This window comes from Lutra lutra, chromosome 4 (assembly GCF_902655055.1).
Source record: "Lutra lutra chromosome 4, mLutLut1.2, whole genome shotgun sequence".
NCBI lineage: Eukaryota > Metazoa > Chordata > Mammalia > Carnivora > Mustelidae > Lutra > Lutra lutra.
In genome coordinates this window covers 42644767-42671815 of record NC_062281.1, presented here as the reverse complement: position 1 = coordinate 42671815, position 27049 = coordinate 42644767, and the positions used below count along the sequence as shown (strand labels likewise).

The 27049-nt window shown below is 35.9% G+C and overlaps 1 protein-coding gene across 2 annotated transcripts in view; it reads right to left on the bottom strand.

Moving 5' to 3' along the window:
• Positions 1 to 827: 827 nt before the first annotated feature.
• VIRMA (vir like m6A methyltransferase associated) overlaps positions 828 to 27049 on the bottom strand; it is a 60546-nt gene continuing 34324 nt past the window's right edge. Inside the window, exons 12-24 of one of the 2 annotated variants that reach the window (XM_047725637.1) lie at positions 25556 to 25649; positions 24874 to 25418; positions 24100 to 24335; positions 23375 to 23627; positions 20371 to 20588; positions 16524 to 16656; positions 8387 to 8539; positions 7753 to 7913; positions 7112 to 7208; positions 4683 to 4849; positions 3975 to 4228; positions 2123 to 2256; positions 828 to 1175 (exon numbers count right to left, since the gene is read on the bottom strand). In XM_047725637.1, the coding sequence (XP_047581593.1) occupies positions 957 to 1175; positions 2123 to 2256; positions 3975 to 4228; positions 4683 to 4849; positions 7112 to 7208; positions 7753 to 7913; positions 8387 to 8539; positions 16524 to 16656; positions 20371 to 20588; positions 23375 to 23627; positions 24100 to 24335; positions 24874 to 25418; positions 25556 to 25649 (2664 nt within the window). In that variant the 3' untranslated portion in view covers positions 828 to 956. Of the gene's footprint in view, positions 1176 to 2122; positions 2267 to 3896; positions 4229 to 4682; positions 4850 to 7111; positions 7209 to 7752; positions 7914 to 8386; positions 8540 to 16523; positions 16657 to 20370; positions 20589 to 23374; positions 23628 to 24099; positions 24336 to 24873; positions 25419 to 25555; positions 25650 to 27049 lie in introns of both variants that reach the window. The other variant, XM_047725636.1, reaches the window with a different exon arrangement.

Below are 27049 nucleotides of genomic sequence, written 5' to 3'. Positions count from 1 at the left end.
AGAACTCTATTTTTTGCCACTTATATAGGCTAAGTGTGTTAAGATAGCTCTTGGGGAAAATATGGCTATTTTCTCAAAGTTATAAACTTCATTTCTGTACATTAAGTCCAGATTTTATTAGATGTTTCTGATTCTCAAAAGACCATTATTAGACTATGTCTCACTTAGGCTTTATAAAATAGCATAATAAAATAGCATTAAGTAGGTATAAAGCTGAAACACAAAGAACATACATCTTTCTTTCCCCCCACCCCATACATATTTCTTTCAAATGTCAAGAAGAGTGTCATGCTTCTTTCGGTACAGCCAAAAGATTTCTAAAACTGTACACCAGGGCACCCTTGTAAATTAATATAGATGCCACACGATATTTTAAGTTTTTAAGAGAAACATATCTGTTAGACATAACACAAACTACTAGCTCAAGATACTTTATATTTTCAATATTTTTCCATGACAGTATATCTTTGCAAGACCAGGTTTTTAATAGTTGTGATAAAAAGTACTATGCGAACAGCATAGTGGAAGAGAAAATGATACTGATGGTGTCCAAGCTTATTCCAAGGTTTGAGAAGTTGGCAGTGTTCACAGTTACTCATGGTTATGACAGAAATTGTTATTAAGTTGTTTGACCCCAACTGTTAATAAACTTGGCTGTGAAAAAGTTACTGAAACACTAAAGGGCACCATGAGCTGAGAAAGTTATCGGGGGCATGTGTGGCATAGGCAAAAATAAACTAAAACCGAAGTCACTTCATTGTTCATTTTCTACCTAAAAAATTCTGTAAACAGTTATATATGAAAGGGGAAAAAAATATATACAAACGTACATACAAAGTTTGCATTTTTATTGAAATCTTGTGTTAGGTATCAAACAAAATCTGCTTTCTTCAGATAAAAATATTCTCTCAGATGTCTCCAGATAACTGCTAAGTCTAAGTTGGTCCTTTAATGTCTTATTTTACTTTTATCATCCTCATGAAATGTTCATATACACTCAGGATGTTCCCAAAAGAAATTTTATCGTGTAAAGGATCGTACATGACGACCTCTACCACTGCCTCCACTAACAAACTTTCCTCTTGAGCCTCCACTGCCGCTATTTGCACTTGCCCAGGAAGGTCCAAGACCCCCACGACCTCTGGAAGCACGGTCACGAGGACTTGGGCGGTAGCCTATAAAAGAAAAAATATAATTTTTAGTCATAACATCCTTTCCTTTCCCACTATAGAAATAGTAATCTATAAAACTGAACTCAAATTAAGACAGAAATTACTCATTGCCCCTTGAAAATCCGTGTGCTGGTTCTGTGAATGTGGTGAAGATTGTTGAACTGTCCACTTTAAATAGGTAAATTGTATGATATGTGAGAACTGTATCTCATATAAAGCTGTTATAAAAAAGAAAGTGCTTTGGAGCGAAAAGCTACTTCTGATCAGAAGAGTTCCGGACTTGATATAGTAGTGTTTTAGGAAAAACAGGTTACATGCTTATACACAAAAGACAATATTGTAAATAAAAACAGAATATAGTATATGAAGGTATCTCTATTATTAAAATACACTGGTCAAAAAAGTACCTTAAGGATTGGCTTTCACTATTGAAATATAAAAACAGAGCATGGGATTTCTGGATGGTTCAGTCAGTGAAGTGTCCAACTCTTAATTTCAGCTCAGGTCATGATCTCACAGTTGTGAGACTGAGCCCCTGTGTTGGGCTCCGGGTTCAGTACAGAGTCAGCTTGAGATTCTCTCTCCCTTTCCCTCCGCCCCTCCTGCTCATGCTCTCTCCCGAATGAATGAATGAATGAATGATGAATGATGAATGAATGAATGAATGAATAAATGAATAAATAAATAAATAAAATCTTTTAGATTACAAAGAACAGAGCACATAACTATGAAACTGCTCAGATTATACGTAGTTCAGAATCCAATGGTGATTATTCCTACAGGAAATACACGTTGGGCATTCATTTGCAGATACAAAATTAAATTCCCTTTAGAATAGTAAGTCTATATTCGAAAATATTTTCTCCCAAAATGAGAGTATATATGACATCCAACAATTTGAAAAGAAGGATTCACCTCTCTCAGCAATATCAACTAGGAAGGATGTATACCTGTAGAACTAAGTGGCCGTAATGGTGGAAGAGGGCCCCTGTTAAAGTTGCTCTGGCCACCTCGACTTTCATTGTAAGTTCCTCGAGGAGTATTCTGAGCACTCCAACTGGAGCCTCTTGTTCCCTCCCGACGACTGTAGTTTCCTAAACACAGATAACACAGTCAAGATCTACTACTTCAGTTATTACAAAAAAATTCAACACTTGGTGCACCTGAGTGACTTAGCTGGTTAAGCATGTGCCTTTGGTTCAGGTCATGATCCTGGGGTCCTGGGATGGAGACCCATGTATAACTTAAAGTATAACTTCTACAAGTATACTCAGATATTTTCTAAAAGTTTGAAGCATTTTTAAACAAGAATAATGTTTAAGAGGAGCACCTGAGTGACTCAGTTGTTAATCGTCTGCCTTTGGCTCAGGTCATGATCCCAGGGTCCTGGGATCTAGCCATGTGTCAGGCTCCCTGCTCAGTGGGAAGCCCGCCTCCCCCTCTCCCACCACCCCTGCTTGTGTTCCCTTTCTCACTGTGTCTCTCTCTGTCAAATAAATAAATAAAATCTTAAAAAAAAGTTTAATAAATCACAGAAGCAAGTCGCAATAACTAAAAGCAGCCACCTTTAACAATCCATAAAACAAGTTTTGTGGGTTTTTTTGTTAAATTCCATAACTGTTGCTTTAAAAAGAGGTACGATTTGTGTTTAAAGCTCTGCTGTGCAGTGGTCTCCCTAAGTCCCATATGGAGGATGGCATTTTGAAATAAGTATGACACAGGTGTACAACGTTGGAAATGGAATTCAGTAACAGATAAAATCTTGAAGCAATTTAAAGGAGATTAAATGGGGGTGCCTGGCTGGCTCAGTTAGTAAAGCGTGCAACTCTTGATCTTGAAGTAGTAGGTTTGAACCCCATGCTGGCTGTAGAGAGTACTTAAAAATAAAATTAAGGGGGCGCCTGGGTGGCTCAGTGGGTTAAACCTCTGCCTTCGGCTCAGGTCATGATCTCAGGGTCCTGGGATCGAGCCCCGCATCAGGCTCTCTGCTCAGCAGAGTGCCTGCTTCCTCCTCTCTCTCTCTCTCCCTGCCTCTCTGCCTACTTGTGATCTCTGTCAAATAAATAAATAAAATCTTTAAAAAATAAATAAATAAATAATAAAATTACAGGGAAAAAAGGATTAAATATAACATCAAGAAGCAAGTAGATAAGAGATTCAGTGGTAAACTACACAAAAGAATCCCAAGAGGGGTGCCTGAGTGGCTCAGTTGGTTAAGCGGCTGCCTGCAGCTCAGGTCATAATCCCAGGATCCTGGGATTGAGCCCACGTTGGGCCTCCTGTTCAGCAGGGAGCCTGCTTCTCCCTTTCCCCACTGCTCATGCTCCTGTGCTCTCTCTCTCTCTCAAGTGAATAAAGAAACTCTTTAAAAAAAAAAAATCCTAAAAAAATTGTTGGTAAGTGGAACTTACAGATACTATTCAGAATGTATAGATACTTCTCAAAAAGGATAAATACAATTCCCAATGTGAAAGAGAACATAATTAGCCAAGTGACTTCTTTTAAACTTATCACTAAACAGGCAATTAATTAAACATTAACTTAAAGATTTTTTCCTATCCAATAAAGTACTCTGCAAATAGTTAACCACTGGTATGAGGTAGTAGCTTAATTGTAATAACTGAAAAATACTTCATCGGAATCATTTACATCTAAATCACTTCTATTCAATACTCTCATATGCCAATACTCTAACCCATTAGAAAAGAGATGCTAAAAAGTCACCTTTTGAAGCAGGTGGTGTGAAAAACCTATTCTGACTGTGAAAAGCACCCCGTCCTCCTCGATTGCCTGAAAATCCACCTCGAGAAGAAATCTTCTGTGATACTTTGAGTGGCCGTTTGGGTGGGGGTATTCCATCTTGAGGGACCACTTCTTTACTCTCAGCAGCAACAAAGTCATCCACGTGCATAGATGGTGGTCTGCTTGTGTTCTGTTTTCTCTGACGAAAAATATCATGGGGTCGTATACCCTGTCCAAATCCTCCCCTGCCCCTTCCTCTTGGTGGCGGCACAACATGGGCTCGTTTGGCAGGTTCAATGTATTCAGATTTCCCACTATTAAAACAAAAACACTCGATGAAAACTTTTTTTTTCATATTTCCAGTGAATATATAAGTTAAAGTTTGTAATACTGAAAACTCCATTTCAATTATTTCTTCATTCAGCTGTGTTAATGGTGCGAATATCTCTCGCTCTCCAGGGATACACAACAAAACTAGCTAAGAATGGTACTCACATTCTATAGCTATGATTAACCATTATTTAAAATAATACAGCTCACCACTTGTTCAAACCTTCCAAAGTCTCATAAAGTAGAACAAGGTGACAAATGTACTGGGTATATCCTGGTCAAAGTATTATCTTTAAAAAAAAATTCCAAACAATATTCATGACTCATGTATTACATCACCTTCCTTTTTTCTCTATAGTTATGTGGCTATCTTAAAGTACATAACAATAAATAAGCTTCCATGACCACAATCAAGATCTTCAGTACAATAAATTTTACCTTGAAGTTATAAAGGTCTCATGCTTGTGCTTCCCAAGTTTGAATCCTTTAGTGGTCTTAGTTCTCCCTGGAGATGATGGCTCTGACAAGAATGAGCGCTCTAATTCTGAATGCAAGTCAAAGTCACTACAGCATTTTTCAGAGAGCTCAATTAAGTCAACCTTCACCTGCAGTAATAAAAATTAAACAAAATGAGAAATATATCTTAAATTAATTACTAATGTAACATTCTATTATAGAAATTCATATTTCCTATAGATCATATTTAACTCTCATAATAAATAAATTATAGGTCTGCTCCTTTCCCTCATCCTTTCTTTTTTTTTTTTTAAGATTTTAAGTAATCTTTACATCCAACATGCATGCTCTGCCAACTAAGCCAGTCAGGCATCCCTTTCCTTCATCTTTTCAAAAAGCAACATCATTGGTAGTTAAAGAAAAAAATCTTAGGAATTCAGATGCATTTTGGGGTGGGGTGGGGTGGGGTGGCATTTCTCCCCAAAGAAAGGATGTCTGCTGTCTGACAGGAACTCAGGATTTATCTATATAAATTAACAAAGTAGCATCTCCAAAACTCTTCCAAAACAATCTGAAAATAACATACTTTGTAAGCCTCGTATAGTCACAATATCTGTAATAAAAGGATTTTGTGGCACAGTTCTCCAAGTTCCCTGCATTAAGTGAGGGTCTAACCTAAGTTTACTTCCAAAGAAATAAAAATTGTGTTTACTTAAGTTTTATTTAAATTTAGCAAACCCAAGACCCCAAATTTTCCAAACCATGTAAAGTTATAATCTTCATCACAAGATAGTTGTGTTTCGACATAAAAGTTATGAAACAACAACTTCTTTTTTTTTTTTTTTAGATTTTATTTATTTATTTGATAGACAGAGATCACAAGTAGGTAGAGAGGCAGGCAGAGAGAGAGAGGAGGAAGCAGGCTCCCTGCTGAGCAGAGAGCCCAATGTGGGGCTTGATCCCAGGACCCTGAGATCATGACCTGAACGGAAGGCAGAGGCTTAACCCACTGAGCCACCCAGGTGCCCCTGAAACAACAACTTCTAACACAAATATTTTAGATCTGTGATACTAAATATGGTAGCCACAACCACGTACCTATTTAAATTTAAATTAATTAAAATTAAATCAAAAATAAAGTTCAGTTTCTTAGTTATATCAGCAACATTTCATTACTCAACAGTCACTTAAGATTAATGGCTACTATACTGGATAGTGCAGGTTACCGAATATTTCTGTTACTGCATGAAGTTCTATTGGACAGAGCAGTTCTAAAAAAATCATTGAACAATTTACACTAAAAGAGAAATTAAGTTTTGTTTTTAAATTTTTAAGTAAGCTCTACACCCAACATGGGGTATGAACTCATGACCCGAAGATCAAGAGCCACATGTTGGAGGTGCCTGGGTGGCTCAGTTGGTTAAGAGTCTGACTCTTGATTTTAGCTCAGATTATGATCTCAGTGTCCTGGAATCAAGCCCTATGTCAGGCTTCCCTGCTCAGTGGGGACTCTGCTTCTCCCTCTGCCACTCCCCCTGCTTGTTTCTCTTGTTCACCCTCTCTCAAAGAAATAAATAAAATTTTTAAAAAAAGAAAAAACAAGAGTCATTAGGTTCTACTGACCAAGCCATATGGGCACCCCAAGAGAAATTAATTCTTTAATGCAATTTAAATAAAATTTTATGCAATATTTTTTTAAAAGGGAAAGGAGCCTTCAATATATTAAATAGACCTTAAATGTAAAGTAAACAATTCTTTTAGTCCCATATGCAATGAGACACGATAAATACTAATACTCTTTGGACCAGAGAATATCCAAATATATTTATTTTTTTGATCAAGAAAAAAAAATTCATGGTACAGTAATATGTAACAAATCATCCTCCCTAATACAGTCTGAGAAGCATAAATCAGAGTGCTTTAAATTTTAACTGTTTATTTATACTCTTACCTGTTCACAGCATTATGTTCAAGAATATGAATTCCCATTTGTACCTATATTATTTTAACAAGCAAGTTCTTTACATTTCCCCCAAATTAAGAGCCAACTGCCAAAATACTACTCCTCTCCTTAAACCCCAAAACAGTATGAACTGTAATTTTCTGGGATACTTTTCTCTATTTTATACCCTAAAAATACAAGAAAAATGTTTCAGGGTACTTTAGCAAAAACATACTTTTTGCGTTAAAAAAATCTCATTCTTAAATATACAATCACTAACTAGAAAGAACTGAGTGTTCTGGATACCATTAGTGGGTAATTGATACAAAAATAATGCAGCACTTGTCCTCACATGGGCTTTTAACAGCCATACACTATCTAACTTGTTTTAGTGCTAACAATACACACAAAAAATGAAAAAAATCAACAATAACTTTTTTCTAATATTTAATAATAAAATTACTTATACCAAATCCAGATCTGTATCAATCTCTTCAGCCTGAAATGGAGTGAACCACATGGATTTCAACTGATCATCCATGACATCAGCTAGCACATATGCAGTCCTAGAACGAGAGAGGTATTTGGTAAAACATAGAATTCCAAAATCAAATATTTTAGCTTACCTTCTAAGCAAAATCTGTGGAAGGTACAATTAAAAATGGTACCCTCAAAACCATTAGTAAAATAAGTACTTAAAAACCAAGTTTATTATATTGTACCACCACATACAAAACTGTATTTAATTTTTCCAAATAATTCCATCAAACTGAATAGTCATGCTTCAAAAGTACAGTGCTCCCAAGATCAAGAGGCATATAACCTCTAGAACAGGGATCAGTAAACTATGGCCCCCATTCTGCAACCCTGCTTGTATACGGCTGATAAGCTAGAAATGCTCTATTTTTTAAAGTTTTTAAGTTTTTAAAAAAGCCATAAGAAACAAACAAGATCCTACAGAAGAATATGCAACAGAGGCCAAACGTCACCTACAAAGCCTAGAATTTTTACTATCTGGTCCTTTACAGAAAAACAGTTTGCTGGCCCTCTTTAGACCCCAGTCATTAAATAGACATTATCTACTTAACCAGAAAACATTGTTTATTTTACCTATTGTTAAACAGATTCTGGAGAGATTCTGGAGCTGAAAGTACTGGTTCTACATCCTGGTCACCAAGGGGTAAAGGATCGCCAGATGACTCCAGCATCTGCTTAAGTCCAACTACATTGTCCAACAAAGAATCCAGATTGTCATCATCTTTTGAATGTTCCTAGATACAGACAAAACCACAGTAAGATGACGCAGGTAAAACTTGAACATTTATGCCCATAATCTGATTCTTTAGTAGAAAATGTTATATTTTTTGATTACTAAGAAATTTGGAACACCATCAAAAACTTATCAACTTAATATTAAACATGTTCAAATAAAACAAACATGAAAAACATTTGTCCTTTTATTTCTGAAGAAGGGTAGCAGGGGGCACCCTGCATTCAAACAATAGATAATTCAAAAACTACTGCCCTCTTCCTTAAGATTCATATTAGTATGGAGAATTTCACCCCAATCATTAATTCAAAGAGTATTTCAAACTTTTTAAGTACCAACTGAGGGTTCACTATTTAAAAAGGCCACTATGAAAAACTTGTATAGTCAAAAAGAGAAGAAAAATTTATCTTGGGAATGAACTGTTTTTATCTTGTTTCTATTTTTTTCCTTTTTTTTTTTTTTTTTTTTTTTTACCAAAACAAGCTTCTCTAGTTCAAGGAACAAATTTTCTGGACTTTCTTCTTTGCTTTGTAGAAGCTGTTTTAACTCTGCAGCATTAATACTCATTGTCCGTGATGGATGAGCTCCCTCTACTTCCATGAGACCACTATCATCTCCACAACATCCCTGTAAATGTCACACACAAGTTAAATTTGTGAGCAGAGAAATTTGCAAAGATGCTTCCAAACTTATTCAGATATTTAAGTCATTTGCTGCAATCTTCCCCTCAATATTTTGGGTTTTTACATTAATACAAATGGCTAGTTTTAAGAAAGTCAGCTCAAGGCTGAAATACGTCTCTTTGAATAAGACTCAAAAAATAAACAGGTAAACACACATACTCAATTTACTAGCAGCAGATTTCTCAACAAAAACATCCAATGCAAATACAATGGCACTTGCAGGACATGTAATATACTGACTGATACTCAATAAAATGCCTACTATAATAAAGAACTGATGGAACCTAAATTTATCTTTCTGGAGTTAAGGCAAACAACTAAAGAAAACAGTAACTACCATATTTAAGGCTATATGCTGTCATGAAAAAAGTTAATATTTCTTGCTTCAAAAAGTAAACAATATAATATAAATAGTTTTGACATGACAATAATTTAATATTAGAAAATTCATCCAGCAAACCAAGTCTTGGTTCACTAAAATAAATCTATCCACATCGTCACATATGCTAGAACACTTAAGTAGTTCCAAATCTTTACAACACAATCTTATTTTATTATTTTTATTTAGGTCTAATTAACACACAGTATTATATTAGTTTGAGTATACAACAGTGAATCAGTATTTGTATACATTGAGAACTAATTACTACAATAAGTCTAGTTACCATCTGTCACCATACAAAGTTAATACAACATTACTGAATATATTCCCCATCCACTGCCCATTTTATTTTTTTAATTTTTTAAGTTTATTTTTTAGTAAGTTCTACACATACAGCTTGAACTCACGACCCCAAGATCAAGTGATGCATGCACTTCCAGCTGAGCCAGCCAAGTGCCCCATATTAAATGGCTCAAAATGAATATGGTCTCTTAGAGGAGACTATATACACATATCTAGATGCAGGATTTAGTATTTTTAAATAGGCATTAACAGTAAAAATTTTCTTTGTGGAGTTTCTAACATTTGCCTTATAACTGAACACATTTCAATCAAAATTACTCTTTTTTTTTTTTAAGGATTTTATTTATAGATTCGAGAGACAGAGAACACAAGCAAGGGGCAGAGGCAGAGGAAGAGGTAGAAGCAGGCTCCCCACTGAGCAGAGAACCCAAGGAGAAGCTCAATCCCAGAACCCTGGGATCATGACCTGAGCTGAAGGCAGATACTTAACCAATTGAGCCACCCAAGCACCCCAAATGAAAATTATTCTTGGGATGCCAGGGTGGTTCAGTCGGTTAAACATCTGCCTTTGGCTCAGGTCATGATCCTAGGGTCCTGGGATCGAGTACCGCATCAGGCTCCTTGCTCAGCATCAGCAGGGAGCCCACTTCTCCCTCTCCCTGCTGCTCTCCCTGCTTGTGTGCACGCTCGCTCTCTCTCTCTCTCTCTCTGACAAATAAGTAAATAAAATCTTAAAAAAGAAAATTCTTCTTAATAGATTCTCACTCAAACTGACTATATGACAGAAGCACACCTGTACCTTTCATAAAACACTAGTCACTATTGTGTTAAGGAAGAGGGTATACAGTTTTAATGAGAAATTCAATAAAGTGTTATCTGTAAGAGTTTGATTTGCTTTGTTTGGAGGTAAGGGTAAAGGGTAGGTTGACAATGGTCTAACCTGTTTTATTTTTTTAAAAATTAAGGTAAAAGAGTTAAAAATAATCAGAGTGCACTAACAGAAACAGACTATACAGGGTTCTCTTTAAAGGAACTATCTCATAAATGCTGATAAATGGACAAATTAACAGACTAAATATATTTTATAGAAATAAGTATATTAAATAGATTACAAATTATCAAAGCATCTGCTTCTTTCCTCACTGTAATTCATATCACTTTCACCAAGAGAGAGTTTACCGCAGCTGAGTCAGAAAATATTACAATGGTCATTTTTTTTTTTTAAAGATTTTATTTATTCATTTGACAGAGAGAAATCACAAGCAAGCAGAGAGGCAGGCAGAGAGAGAGGAGGAAGCAGGCTCCCCGCCGAGCAGAAAGCCCGACGTGGGGCTCGAACCCAGGACCTGGGATCATGACCTGAGCCGAAGGCAGCGGCTCAACCCACTGAGCCACCCAGGCGCCCCTACAATGGTCATTTTTAAAAGTCAGAGAAAATGAACTAAAATAATCTGTTACAAGAAAGGAGGAGAACTTATGTCCACCCAAAAACGCACACATAGATGTTTACAGCAGTTTTATTCACAACCACCAAACCTTGGAAACCACCAGAATGCCCTTCACTAGGTGAATGGATAAATAAAATAAAAGATAGCCACACAATGGAATATTAGCGCTAAAAAGAAGAGAGCTATTAAGCCATGAAAGATATGGAAGACTTGCTATATACTGTATGATTCCAATTACCTAACATTCTAGAAAAGGCAAAACTATGGAGAGAGTAAAAAGATCTGTGGTTGTCAAGGGTTAAGAGAGAAAAGATGAATAAGAGGAGCACAGAAAATTGAAGGCAGTATAATTATTCTGCAGGACACTACAATGGTGGATATAGATCATTATACATCTGTCAAAAACCACAGAATGTTCAATACCAAGTGAATCCTAATATAAACTATGGACTTTGATATGGATTATGATAATGTGTCAATGAGGATATTGGTATGGACTGTGATAATGTGTCAATGTAAGTCCATCAGTGTACCACTGTAACGCAGTAGGTTGGCAGGTTGATAGTAAGGGACATTAGGGGATAATAGGAGATAGTGGGAAAGACTGTGCAATAGTAGAGGAGCCTGTGCACGGGGGAGATGGGGGAACAAAGAGTATATGGAACTTTCTGTACCTTCCACTCAATTTTGCTGTAAACCTAAACTGCTCTAAAAAAATCTAAAAAAAAAAAAAAAGGTAAAAAACGATGAATTAAAATATTCGGAACAATGCAAAATTTTCACCTCTCCATACTATCTCTTTTTCACTATTATGAGCAGAAAGAGTTTTGAACAAAAAATGCATTTTATACTTTAATCCACTTACTTTATACTAAAAGCCATCTCACAAAATCTAGGGTCGAATTTAGCACAATTTGAAGTATTCTGTATACACAATACTATCAAAAATAGTAACAAAGAATTTTTAAGAAGATTTTTAAAAACCCTACTATATAAAATTATTTCAGGAAAATGAAAACGAAAATTCTATCAAATTTGTGATACAGTTTCGAATCAAATTCTATTCATTTGTCAAGCACAGCTATTTGTATTAAACACATGCTTCATATTAAGTATACTGCTTGTATATTAAGTATAATGTTAATTATAAATATATTTATATAGTATAATTATAAATAAATATTAAATATAAGGCTTGTATTAAATCATACAGGACATTGTATCAACACTCTGGGAAAAAGATGGAAAGACATGCTTTCTGACCTATTCAGAAAGAGGGGTGGGAGATGGTAAAAAGGCCTGTAAATGATCTATGAAAAAGAAATATAATAACAAGTTTTAAAGTATACAGAAAGAAAGTTATCTCAAAGGCGTCACAAAGAGGGATGAATTAAACAGGCATTATGAACAGATTAGTTTTATCGAGAGAGAGAGAGAGATCAAAAGCTAAGAAAAGCAGCACAAGGAAAGATGTGTACATGTATGAGATTTAAGGATGATGGCATAGTATAAAATGTTTTCTAAGGAAGAAGTTGTAGCAAAGGTAGCTTTTTGGCCATACAGTAAATAGTCTTGAATGCCATGCTAAAAAGTTTGGAATTTATTTAACAGATACCAAAAGTTATTGTAAGACAGAGGGACATGATCTGAGGTCTGATTTACAAAGACATGAACTCACACAGAGCTCTTCAGAAAATATGAGAGAAGTTAATGTTTGGAAAGAAACTGGAAAGAAGGCTGATGCAATACTCTGCAAGAAAATATCAATAAAGGTATAAGAATTAATTTTTAAAAACCCATATATAAATTCTAGAGTGAAAAAGTACAGTAACTGAAGTAAAAAACTGAGTAGAGGGGTTCAACATTAAAGATAGGTCAGCTGAGATGATCCACTTTAAGGAACAGACAGAAAAAAATGAAGAACCACAAGCAAAAACCTCAGAGACCTGCCGGGTACCATCAAGAGCATCATCATACATATAATAAGAATCCAGAGAAAGAGTCACAAAGAATATATGAAGAATTAATAACTGAAAACAACCCAAATTTAATGAAAAACATCAATCTATAATTCCAAAAGGATCAACAAACTATGAGAATAAACTCAAAGAAATTCATACTCAGACACATCATGAATAAACTATTAAGAACCAGACAGAGAATTTTTTTTTTTAAAGATTTTATTTATTTGACAGAGATCACAAGTAGGCAGAGAGGCAGGCAGAGAGAAAGAGGAGGAAGCAGGCTCCCCGCCTAGCAGAGAGCCTGACTTGGGGCTTGATCCCAGGACCCCAGGACCACAACCTGAGCCGAAGGCAGAGGCTTTAACCCACTTAGCCACCAGGCGCCCCAAAGATAGAGAATCTTGAAAGCAGCAAAAGAGAAGTGACTCAGCTAATAAAAGGGATCCTCAATAAGATTAACTGATTTGTCATCAGAAACCAATGGAGGGGCACCTGGGTGGCTCAGTGGGTTAAGCCCTGACTTCAGCTCAGGTCATGATCTCAGGGTCCAGGGATCAAGCCCCGCATGCGGCTCTCTGCTCAGCAGGGAGCCTGCTTCTCCATCTCTCTCTGCCTGCCTCTCTGTCTACTTGTGATCTCTCTCTCTGCCAAATAAGTAAATAAAATCTTTAAAAAAAAAGAAAGAAAGAAAGAAAGAAACCAATGGAAGCCAGAATTTAGAAGGAAGACATATTCGAAATGCAGAAAGAAAAATGCTATCAACCAAGAGTTCTATAACTGACAAAACTATCCTTCAAAAAGAGGGAGAAATAAGGCATTCCTAGATTTTTTTTTTTTTTAAAGAGAGAATTCACCACTAGCAAACTTATTCCACAAAAGTACTTAAGGGAGTCCTTCAAACAAATGACATGAAGGGACATTAAATAGCAACTTAAATCCACATGAAAAAATAAAGAATGTCAGTAAAATATATATAGGTAAAAGGCAATACTATCACATATTCTTTTTAAAGATTTATTTATTTATTTATTTGACAGAGAGAGAGAGAGAGAGAGAGAGAGCGCGAGCACGCACAGTAGTTAGGCGGGGGGAAACAGGCTCCCTGCTGAGCAGAGAGCCTGATGCACCCCGAGATTATGACCTGAGCCGAAGTCAGAGGCTTAACCCACTGAGCCATCCAGGCACCCGACACTAACACATTTTTATTTGTAACTCTTCTCTTCTCCTATCTGAACTGAAAGAAAACAAAGTAAAGCAATGATGCTAAAACTGTGTTGAGGGGTTCATAATGTATAAAAATGTAATTTGCATGACTATAGCACAAAGGAAGGGAATAAAGCTATACTGTAGCATTTTTTTATATACTACTAAAATTATGTTGTATTAATGTGAAGTAGACTGTATTCAATTAAGGTGTTAAATGTAATACTCAGGAAAACCACTAATAACTAAAAAAAAAAAAAAAAAAAGCAAAAGAAATAACAAAAAAAATTAAAATGAGGATGCCCAGGTGGCTTAGTTGGTTAAGCGTCTGCTTTCGGCTCTGGACATGATCCCAGGGTCCTGGGATTAAATCCCTATTGGGCTCAAACCCGCTTCTACCTCTGCCTGCCATTCCCCCACTTGTGTGTGTACACACTCTCTCTGACAAATAAATAAATCTTAAAAAAAAAAAAGTTAAAATGGCAAAGTAGTAAATATCTATTTAACATAAGATATAATAAAGAGGAAAAAAGGTTATATAGGAAGTAAATAACAAAACACAGACATAAATCCTATCAGTAATTAGACATAAATAAATTGATTATAATAATCAGGGACGCCTGGGTGGCTCAGGTGGTTAAGCAGCTGCCTTCGGCTCAGGTCATGATCCCAGTGTCCTGGGATCGAGTCCCACATCGGGCTCCTTGTTCTGTGGGGAGCCTGCTTCTCCCTCTGCCTCTGCCTGCCACTCTGTCTGGCTGTGCTCTCTCTCTCTCTCTCTCTGACAAATAAATAAATAAAATCTTTAAAAAAAAAAAAATCAAAAGAAATTGGCAGAATGTAAAACAAACACAACCCAACTATATGGTATCTACAAGAGACACATTTTTATGTATGTATGTGTGTAGGCTCCACACCTAACATGGGGCAGAATTCAAAATCCTGAGATAAATAGTTGCATGCTCCATCAACTAGGAAAGCCAGGTGCCCAAGAGACACACTTAAGATTAAAAGATACAAACAGACTGAAAGTAAAAGGGTAGAAAAAATATATACCACACAAACAATAAATAAAACAGAGCTAAAGTGGCTGTACCAGTAATTCAAAATAAAGGTTTATTTCATTTTTTTTTAAAGATTTTATTTATTTATTTGACAGAGAGAAACCACAAGTAAGCAGAGAGGCAGGCAGAGAGAGAGGAGGAAGCAGGCTCCCCGCCGAGCAGAAAGCCCGACGCGGGGCTCGAACCCAGGACCTGGGATCATGACCCGAGCCGAAGGCAGCGCCTCAACCCACTGAGCCACCCAGGCGCCCCCAAAATAAAGGTTTAGATGTAAGTTATTACTACACATAAGTTATTACTAGAGATGAAGAAAGACATTTTATAATAGCAAAAGCATCAATCCATCAGGAAGACAAACATGGACATATATGCACTTGACAACAGAGCTCAAGATGCTGGAAGCAAAAACCTGACAGAAGTAAAGGGAGAAATAGACACTTCAACAGTAACAGTTGGAGACTTCACTCCCCTACTTTCAGTAGTGGGGAGAACAACTAGGCAGAAAATCAACAATGAAACAGAAGGCTTGAACAACTATAAACTAACTACTCCTAACAGGCATGTACAAAATGTGCCACCAAATAGTGGCAGAAGACACCTTCTTCTTAAGGGCACATGGAATATATTCCAGGAAAGCACATACCCTATACTGTAAAACAAGCCTCAACGAAGTATGATCTCTGAGCACAATGGAATGAAGTTAGAAATCAATTACAGAAGGAAATTTGGAAAAGTCACTCCTATATGCAAATTAGACACACCTCTAAATAATCAATGGACTAAAGAAAAAATTACAAGAGGGATTAGAAAATCCTTAGAGATAAACAAAACCAAAAACATGACATGCCACAGTGTACAGAGGAAAATTTGTAGCTATAAATGCCTACATTTAAAAAGAAGAAAAACATAAACAGAAAATCTCAAATTAATATAACCTAAACTTCCACCTGAAGAAATTAGAAACTGAAGAGTAAACTGACCTCAAAGCAAGTAGAAGGGGAAAAAAAAACAGTAAGGATAAAAGCAGAAATAACCAAGTAGAGAACAGAAAAATAATAGGAAAAAATCAAAGAAGGGGCGCCTGGGTGGCTCAGTCAGTTAAGCATCCAACTCTTGATTTTGGCTCAGGTCCTGATCTTGGCATCCTGGGATCAAGCCCCGAGTCAGGCTCCGAGCTCAGAGGGAACTGTGTTTGAGGATTCTCTCTCTCCCTCTGCACCTCCCCCCATTCATGTGTGCACACTCTCTAAAAAATAAACAAATAAATCTTAAAAAAAAAAAAAATGAAGACACTATGGGTAGTAGTTCTCTATTTAAGCTGCCACATCAGAGTATTCAAAAATTAATGATGCTTAATAAATTTAAAAAGTTTAGTAATTTCTGCTCTTAAACACCTTTTTTATACATCAAAAACTTGCATTTATAGTGAGATAAGGGCACAGAAAAAAACACTAAGTTCAAACTTCCAAAACACATCCTAAGATACTTTTGAACACAAGTGGTTTAACTTACGATGAACTCTGTAAATTTAAAAATACATACATATACATATATGTACACTTACCATTGTGTCAGAGTTAAGAATCTGTCTCATAAATTCCAAAAATGAAGATGCAAGTTCACCTGTGTCCTTACTAAATGTGCTGACCACTCGTTTCAGTAAGCTATGCAAAGCATTACTGTTTTTCCTTAAAGAACTGTAAATAAAGAGAGGATATGTCTTGAAATTTTAATGTATGAATCTCATATAAGAAATAAATTATCGCAGCGCCGTGGAGCCTCGGTTGGCCTTGGATAGCCGGTCTCCCGTCGTCCCCGCTGGCGGGCCACTGCACGCGCCCCACGTGGCGTGGCATGCCCTGCAGCCCATTGGGACCAGGGTCCGGTGCGGAGAGCCCCTCGTTCCGGGAAACGGGGCACCGCTGGAAAGGGGGCTGCCCCCTCGCCCCTCACGCAACGCACGTTCGTGGGGAACCTGGTGCTAAACCGTTCGTAGACGACCTGCTTCTGGGTCGGGGTTTCGTACGTAGCAGAGCAGCTCCCTTGCTGCGATCTACTGAAAGTCAGCCCTCCACACAAGGGTTTGTAAAATTATTAAAAAAAAGAAAAGAAAAGAAAAAAATTATCTCCATTCAGTCCACTCCAGTTCAAAAAATGTTTTGGTGTGGCTATGTACATAAACCATTTAACAAGGCAGTACCTAGAGATACAACCTTTTAAAATTAAGCTTCAAGTTCTTAAAGAAAACCAAAAGAAAATATTTAGCCCAAATATAAAGATATAAAACAGCACAAGAAAATTCAAGGTTCCTTATTTTTACACTTTTTATAGCCTGAGGATTTCTCTAATATAAGGTTATAGGGGTCTCAGAAACCTGACCAGAAAGACTGATTTACATAATAACTACAAAAAATAAGTATCTTTATGGCACTATAATCTGACAGAAGGAAATCAAGGGTATAGACTAGGGATCTACAAACTTTTAATGTAAAGAACCCAATGGTACATATTTTATGCTTTGCAGGCTATGTAACAACACAGTCTGTTTCTCTCTATACACGATAGCAGTCTCAGTTACAACTATTCAACTGCTTGTGTAGTGGGAAAGCGGTCATAAACAATACATAAATGCTGACTATGTTCCAATAAAACTGTATTTACAAACACTGGTGGTAGGCTGGATCTGGCCTGTGGCCTAACTCCTGATACTGCAAGATTTAAGCATAGCAATCAATCATGACAACATACAGTCCTGATAAAATTATTCTACATACTTACACAGCTCTTTGTTGATCAACAGAGAATTTCAAGGGCAAAGTATTCTCATATTCAATTGTATCCTTTAAGTTATAATACTTCATAATTAGTCAAAATGAAAATAAGACTATATTAACACTAAGCATGCAGTGTTTGTATTTGAAAAATGTGGTTGGATTCTGAGATGCCATCGTAGAAGACTTTGGTAAAGTAATATAAAAGAGAGAAAGATAAAGACTCCTGCTCTTGAAAACTTTATAAAATAATGAAATGGATAAGGCACAACAGGAATGATATTAAATACAAAGACAGATAATATGATTAATGAAAAAAGCATGGGTTTAAAATTAGACTACAACGGGACGCCTGGGTAGCTCAGTTGGTTAAGCAGCTGCCCTCGGCTCAGGTCATGATCCCAGCGTCCTGGGATCGAGTCCCACATCGGGCTCCTTGCTCGGCGGGGAGCCTGCTTCTCCCTCTGCCTCTGCCTGCCATTCTGTCTGCCTGTCCTTGCTCTCTCTCCCTCTCTCTCTGATAAATAAATTTAAAAAAAAATAAAAAAAAAAATAAAATAAAATAAAATTAGACTACAACAATTACTAGCTTCTACATACAACTTTAAGCAAATGAGCCTTACAGGATCTATCAAAAACTGGAGTTCACTACATTACCTATTAGAATGTCTAAAATTTAAAGAACTAACAATACCAAAATCTGGTATTTTTGTTGTTCAACTTGTAAAGAAGTTGTCTATAAAAAAGTAATGCACTGAAATTTTAAGGTGATGGAACTGCTCTATATGCGGTTGTGATGATAAACACATGACTCTATGCATTTGTCAAAATCCATAGAACTGTACAACATGAAACATGAATGAAGTTACAAGGAAAGGGAGAAAACTAGAAACAACATCTGATATTGGAGTCAAAATGTCAGTATACACTCATTCTAAAAAATACATACATATAAATACATACAAAAATAAATGTTGATGTGTATATGAATAAGTTAGGACACATGCATATATTTCTTCACTCTATCCAATGAAAAGAACCTAAATCAGTGATACAAGTTGAACAACAAAATGAATAACAATAGCATTAGATTATCATATAAAGAAAAAATTAATGTCCATAAGTCTATATTGATATAAATCCTTAAATAAGTAAACAAATGAGGGAAAAGTGATAATTCTTCCTTACAAAAAGATAATTAATAAATTAAAAAGGAATAAGAGAAATAGGAAATTTACATTAGGACACCACAGTAAAAACTGCCACATGCCAAGATTCACTGATGAGTACGAAACTTAGTGGACAAAAGGTTTAAGCAGAAATAAGATATTTGCATAGTCTCAAAATACATTCTCTAAAATATTTAGTAATTAAAAGTAAAAAGTTATTAGGTTTACAGAAGAGAATCCTGATAGCACCTCAGTCAAGTGATCAAGGTGAATATCACCAAGAAATACTTGAACGGATGGTGATAACATTTACTGGGATGAACAAGACAGAAACACGCTTGAAGCAAGAATATCAAGGACTCTGCTTTAGGTCTATAGTCTGAACTGTCCATTAAACAACCAAGCAGAGATGTCAAAAGATGGATGGATTATTTGGAGCTTAACAGAAAAATTAGAGCCAGAGGGAGAAAAGGGAATAGATTAAGACAATTTAGGAAAAGATTACCCACAGGCAAAAGACCAGAAACATGAATCCAACAAAGCCAAAAACATCATATAAAATGCTATGTCAAATGTATGCAAAGGGTACTTGTAAGAGCCAGGAATAGAGGAATCAAGGAAAACTTTTTTTTTTTTTTCTTTCTTGGAGGTGAAGAATATGAGTTTTAAAGGATATACAGTAAATATCCAGGCAAAAGGAAAAAGGACATTCCAGAAGTAAAATGTAAAGACTATAGTGAGAAACTGGGGACAGGGCAGGAGGAGAAGGAAAATTTGGATTTTCAGCAGGTGCTACCCACTGAGAGAGAATATAAATGAGGAGACAGGTAGGACCCAGCACCACACAGTATTTGGAACGTAAGTTTTCAGCCAATGTTATAAAAATGAATGAGAGGCACAAACATATGTCTCTTCTTCCCTTCTATCTCATAATCCTATGTACTTCTACAAATTCCCAAGGAAATCTCCATAATATCCAGCTACCATCCTAGAGAAGAAAAAGATGAGGGCATGGACTGAGAGGCTGGAGCAGAAGTTATACTTGAAGTTTACATTATCTCAAATTAATTTTATCTTAGCCATTCCTCTACAGAATAAAAAACACAGAATCAGTACTTTTAGCTTTAGGGTCCATAATATCATACCACCATCACTTCTGAAGGACTAAAGGTAAATGTATCAACAAAGCAAACAGAGTGTGAATTAACATCCTGGAACAGTAAGATTCCCTTCTTAAATACTGTAAGTTGCCCACATTAATTTGTCCATCTACTCAGTTTATAATTTTAATCTTAAAAGATTTTATTACTAGCACACTTCACTGCTAACAAATCTATTCCATAGATACAAATTTTTCTGTATGAAAGAAATCACATCTTCAATTTTCTATAATTATCTATGAATTAATCAATTTGGGGAGGGGTGATAAGAGTAAAAAATTAAACCCAAGAATGTATTAAATTAAGCATACCTTTTTAAATGAAATAATCCATAATCATGCTCTGCAAGAAACATCATCGTTCTGACACATGTCAGTAAACAGTTGTAACTGCTCTCAGAGTTAGCTAGCACAGCTAGTAAACAGTCACAAATTGAGGCCATCAGTTCTTTGTTCGGTAGAGAATTGGAGAGCTGCTCCAGTTCAGAAATAGAACCTTCAGAAGAGTTTGGCAAAATAAGAGCAATGTCCTGTGAGGGAGGAGAGGAGTAGAGGAAAAAATTTACTTTAATTATTATCAATTAACATTTTTATATTAGACATACATACCAATTAAACCTTAGGAACTGCCTCATCAAAATACTGTTACCTTACCATCCTAAATAGAAACTCAAACACAAAAGAGTCATTTTGCTCTTCTATAAAAGGTAATACAAAGATATACACCTAAAGAAATAAAAGCAAGTATTTTACTTTAGAATATTTTTACTTTAAAAGAACATCTCATTCATTCATGGCTCAAATGTGGGGCCTGAACTCATGATAAGATCAAGAGCTACATCTTCTACCAACTGAGTCAGCCAGGTGCTCCTGGAAGTTTTTCTTTCTGCATCATACTAAGTATAGTTCCTATTTTCAAATGGTTAAGTGAACTACTTTTGGTACTAAAATATTTTAAATCATTGTATTATTGATTCATTTGAGTATTTTTTTAATTTATAAAGAAAGTATTCAGTGAAATAAAATTTTATTTTATTATTTGAAAGAGAGAGTGAGCAAATGCACATGAGGGGGTGCGCAGGAGATTAAGAGGAAAAGAATCCCAAACAATCTCTCTGCTGAGCACAGAGCTGGACTGGGGTGGGGGTGGGGGGTTGATCTCATGACCTGAGCCGAAACCAAGAGTTGGATGCTTAACCCACTGAGCCACCCAGGTGCCCCTAAGTGAAATAAATTTTAATAAGCATATCCATACTGGGGTGCCTGGGCCAGTCAGTCACTTCAGTGTCTGCTTTCGGTTCAGGTCACAATCACGGGGTCCTGGAATCATGCTCAGCAAGGAGCCTACTTCTCCCTCTGCCTGCTGCTTCCCTTGCTTGTGCTCTCTCTCTCCCTCAAATAAGTAAATAAAATCTTAAAAATAAATAAATAAGTAAACATACCCATACTGCAATTTAAAACATCCCAGAAAGAAATGGAGCAAATAAACATTTAAACAGTTTTCCAACTAAGTATTTTCCTCTAGTTTTTATATATTTTCAAAATTCAATTTTTTAAAAGTACTTTATTTATTTGAGAGAGAGAGAGAGATCACAAGTAGGCAGAAAGGCAGGCAGAGAAAAAGGGGGAAAGAGGCTCCCCTCTGAGCAGAGAACCTGATGCAGAGCTCGACCCCAGGACCCTGAGATCATGACCTGAGCTGAAGGCAGAGGCTTAACCCCCTGAGCTACCCAGGTGCCCCCAAAATTCAATTTTTTTAATGCTCAAGCAAGTTTAACCAACAATAAAAATTCCCACCACTCTTTTATAGAAGTAAATAAAGTAGATTTTACAGAAATATTTTGGGGTATGTCTCATTACCTTTAATCACTTCAACATACTGCCCACTAAGATTCAACATGGGTTAAAACTATAAAACAAAGTTTGAATCAGAAGGAAAATATATAAGATGAGGCCAAGAATGAGGTTTATGTGAACAGGGTAGCTAGGGTGCTACAGTGTCATTAAGATTAGTCACAAAACCTGAGGTGGATTATATAACAAACATCAGTCAAATGGACATTTTAATGTATAAGGACTTCAAATATCCTTTCTACCAGGTCCCAAACTATTTTTAACCAGATTCTCTTTTTGTGAAAACAAGTCACACCAAAAAAGCTCCTCCTTGACATAAGTGTTAAATGGAACCAAACTGGATTTTTGTCAGCTGAAAAAAGATAATCTTCCAACATGGGATCCTATTAAAAATATTCTGTCTCGGTGGCTCAGGGGGTTAAGCCTCTGCCTTCAGCTCAGGTCATGACCTTAGGGTCGTGGGATCGAGCCCCGCACTGGGCTCTCTGCTCAGCAGGGAGCCTGCTTGCCCCCTCTCTCTCTGTCTACCTCTCTGCCTACTTGTGATCTGTCAAATAAATAAATAAAATATTTTTAAAAAAATATTCTGTCTGAAAAAAATTACATCTGATGATTAGACAGCAGGAGCATTATGATAATCGAAAGTACCAACATGTACAGAAGTCTTGATCTTGGGTACCTGGGTGTCTCAGTCAGTTAAGCAACGGACTCTTGGTTTCGGTTCAGGTGGTGATCCTGGAGTTCTCGGATCAAGCCTCACGCTGAGCCCCATATTGGGCTCCACGCTTGGCCAAGAGTCTGCTTGAGGTTCTCTCCCTTTCCCTCTCCCTCCCCCCTACCCCCTCCCTACTTGTGGGTGAGCTTTCTAAAATAAAGAAAATCTTAAAAAAAAAAAAAAGAAGAAAGAAATCTTCAAAGATCTCAATCACAATGGACTTTAAAAGTTAAAACAATTATCATTAACTCATGGAATTATAAACTGGAAGTCAATAACATAGACAGGCAGAGATTACTCCTTTTAGTGAACATCTGTATGCAGAGTAGTCTGAAACACACCAAAATTGTAGTAATCTCTGATACCTTCAAAAGTTGTCCAAACAAGAGAACATGGTATTATTAATTCAACCAATCACAAAGCTATAGAATTCAAGAATGAAACTGTGTATAAGTGAAAGGAAAATGCAAATACCAGACATAACCAACCCCAAAGAATTCAGTAGCCAGTAAAGATGCAATCTCATGAAGAAAAAGAGACCTCAGAGAAACCTGAGAAGTACAAACCCAAAGAAAGCTATGAAGCACCAAACTATTTTATGGTTGGTTCACTAGTCAAACTGATCTCCCTAAACAACAGGATTAGTAAAACAGATGAGATCTCTGTATTCACAGCCAAGACTTATTATCAAGAGAAGCTTTTAAACCACACACAAACACACAGAATTTATAAGATAACCATAAATACCTGATCACAGAGAGACTGCAAAATGGATGTGATATATTCAACACACTGTTGGCGAATAACACTGTCTCCAGGAGACCGCACCAAAGCTAACAGATCCTGGAATATCTCTGCATATCTTTCGTCACCTTTAATAGTTCCATTAATTAGATGCAAAATAGCTAATTTACAAGCTTTGTGTGAAGCCAGAGCATCAAGAAGAGCAAGCAACCTGGTGGTTTGGCTAGTATACTGTTTTTCTTTATCTTCTGAAGTGCTGAAATAAAATCAATACATTTAGTAAACAAAATTCTTAATTTTAGCGCATTATTTAACTAATATTTATTTTTCAACATATATCATGATACAAATCTTGTATAAAATCTTATATAAAACATTTTATTCCTTGGATATAATGACTTCTCTGGAATTTCACAATTACTGTAAAGTTTTATAAATTCAGATTTCAGTATCTTTTTTTAAATCAGAGTATTTTATAGATCACCTTTCAAACACCCAAAATCAAGACTTTCAAGGTATCTTGCACATGAAATAGTTTTCTAATTAAAAATAATCTACATATATTAATATACATACACACATAAATATATATATGCATATGTATATATTTATATGTAATATATATTATCTGAGCATTCTAAACCCTGGTTTCCAAATTCTAAGTGAAAAAGATGTATCTGTGTCAAGAAAAACTTGAGGAAAAAATTTTTAATGCAAAATGAAAATACCTTTGCAAGTCTTCTACAATCAAATCCAACACAGTTCTCATAATCAGAAGTGCAGTTGGTGAGGCAAGGTCACACAATTGAACACAAATACGCCGTAACATATGTTGAATGGGCTGGCAGGTTGTGCCAGAGAAAGAGCGAACTATTTCTTGGAGCAACTTTGCTTGAACATGAAGGTGCATGCTCCACAATTTTCGGGTGTTGAGTGCCACTGATATATCATGTGGCTCAATAACCTGTTAAAAAAGTATATTGTGTGTGTACGTAGATTTTTTTAATATTTATTTATAGTCACAAAAACTGTTCAGGAAGAACTGTTATGAAAAGAACATCTTTACTACATGCTTAAAACATTCTTCTATTATACAATTAAACATTTGCTTGAATTCAATGCATCTAGAAAATCTTATTGTTCTCAGGTTAGCAGTCAGTAGTGCAGAGTCCATTGGTGAACCAACTTAGTTAATGGCAAATTCTAACACATGATAAAGGGAAAAAAAGGATTTAAAAATAACAAAAGTACAAGTATACAGAACAGCATAATAAAATTCACATTAACAAAAATTTATTCAAAATGTTGCCCCCATATTTCTTTAATGACCAACTTGCTTCAGTTTTATCTCACCCTCATCCAGTTATTTTATGTCTTTTTTAGGGGAAGGGGATGAGGGTTGTGAGTTGTTGTTTTTTTTTTTTTTTTTAAATAAAATCATCGGCTTTTTTAAAAGTGTTACTGCAGTCATTTATAAGATGCATGTTATATGGAAGTGATACCTGAGTTGTTTGCATGGGCAAGGGTAGAGGCAGCAGCTCTGAAAGTAGTATGAGTCCAGAAAAAAATCCTTCAGGAACCTTCAAGATTGAAGAAAGAACTTCTTTTAACATTAAAGACCAAGTATTATTGGCCAGAGTCTCTTCTGAGATTGTGAGTTTTTCATTAACTCCTTGTGTAAAAGTCAGTAAGATATCAATGATATCATTTTGAATTTTCTGTTCATCACTATCCAAACGACCTGAGAGAGGAATAGAGCACAGGAGCATGTGTAAAGTCACAAGTGCTGAAGGAACACGCATGTCCTTAAACTCAAAGGATCCACCTCTCAGGAGCTCCGTTAACATAGTTTTAAGAAGAGTGAGCGTGCAGCGAGCCATTGAAATAGTAGTAACTCTGTGAAGGGTAGTCCCCATGTTGACATGGAGCCTCCAAGGCTGAGTCAGAATACTGTTCAATTTTTGTAGAACCCGAATAAAGGTGTCCATTCCTTCAGCAGAAAAAAGCTGAATAACGGCAAGATTCCATTTCAGGTCTTTCTGTTGACCTTTATATAGGATAAGGGGAGAAAAAACTAATTACTTACATGTTAATAATTAGTTAAGATTTTTGAATATTTTATTTAATAAACAGCAGTGACACTAAACTTCAAAAACAGTTTTTAAAGTATAATAGCCATATTACCTTCAACAGGAGGTGGCGGACATGCCACATTACAGAGAACACGCAAGGCAGTGGTAAGGCCAACTCCTTCCGGGGTCATCAAATTATCAATATTCTTTAAAAATAAAAATGAACAGAAAAGTTTAATTTCTTGATGCTTGGATATGAATCAAGAAAAAAATTCCCAAGAAGGCATTAACTAAAAATATGAGTTTCATGTTAAGCACTTACACCATTTTAAGTTTCCCAAATAAATTTAAAACATGAATAAAGCTAATGAAGTTTTTATAAAGGTTATTTTATAAAATTAATAATTGCAAAGTTCAAGTGTATTAAAAAGTACAGATTAAAATGAAAGTAACAAATGAATGAGTACAAAAATGAATGAGACTCCCTGTATTAAGAATTTAAAATAGATGTTTATTTTAAAATTTAAAAATAAAAATTAAAAAAAAGAATTTAAAATAGTTCTTTTTCATATACTTTCTAGATACCCTCCCCCCAAAAAAGGAAGCAATGACCGATTTTACAAAGCCCTGTGGGTACAAAACCTCTTTAAAACTGAGGAGGCAACAGTGAATGTTTTAGCACTACATAACACGCACTCGAATGCAGATACCACAAGTACCGCCACAACAGGAATCTAGTTGTGATGACCAGTTAGGGCATGGTTAAAGGAAAAAGAAATACAGTTGCCTATGTCCTTAGCACCTGCCCATGCTACGTTTCCTGACAACAAATAGTTGTTTAAGTTTCTTTGTTTTTGTAGTTTCCACAGAGCGGCACAGATGGTTTTGAAAAAATTCTGAAGGAGTAACATTTTAGGGGTGCCTGGGTGGCCAGTTGGTTAAGCATCTGCCTTGGGCTCAGGTCAGGGTCCTGGGATCAAGTCCCACATCAGGCTCTCTGCTCAGTGGGGAGTCTGCTTCTCCTTCTCACTCTTCCTCTATACTCTCCCCCACCCTCTCTCTCTCTCAAATAAATAAATATTTAGGAAAAAAAAAAGAAAGAAAGAACATTTTTAAATGTTACTATTACAGCTCCTAACCCCCAGAGGAGAAACTTAAAAAGAAAAATAAGAAAATTCCTCTCCCCTATACATTTTTTCTAATTTCTTCCTTGCTGTCTTTCCACAATTCCACAAGTTACATAAAGCAGCATGGAGCACAGTGAGAAGTTTCAATCTCAGATCAACTATTTTTGGTATATCTTAGAATGAGAATCAATTATTATTAACTATAATTAATGGATAAGCATTTACATAAAAATCAAAACTCTTCAATTACAGCATGTAATTTAAATTTTGGGAGCTAAATTTTTTATTGGTTAAAAACTTTTACCCAAGCATATAATCTTTATTGGACACCTTACACATTCTTCTGACCATGCACAAGTACCCTGAACAGATGACCATCTAAATTTACAGGATCTAATGTACTTCTGCCAAATAAAAGATGAATATATGAGAAGCTCTAGATGACATCTGAGGCACAGAGTAAGCAACACAGAAGAATA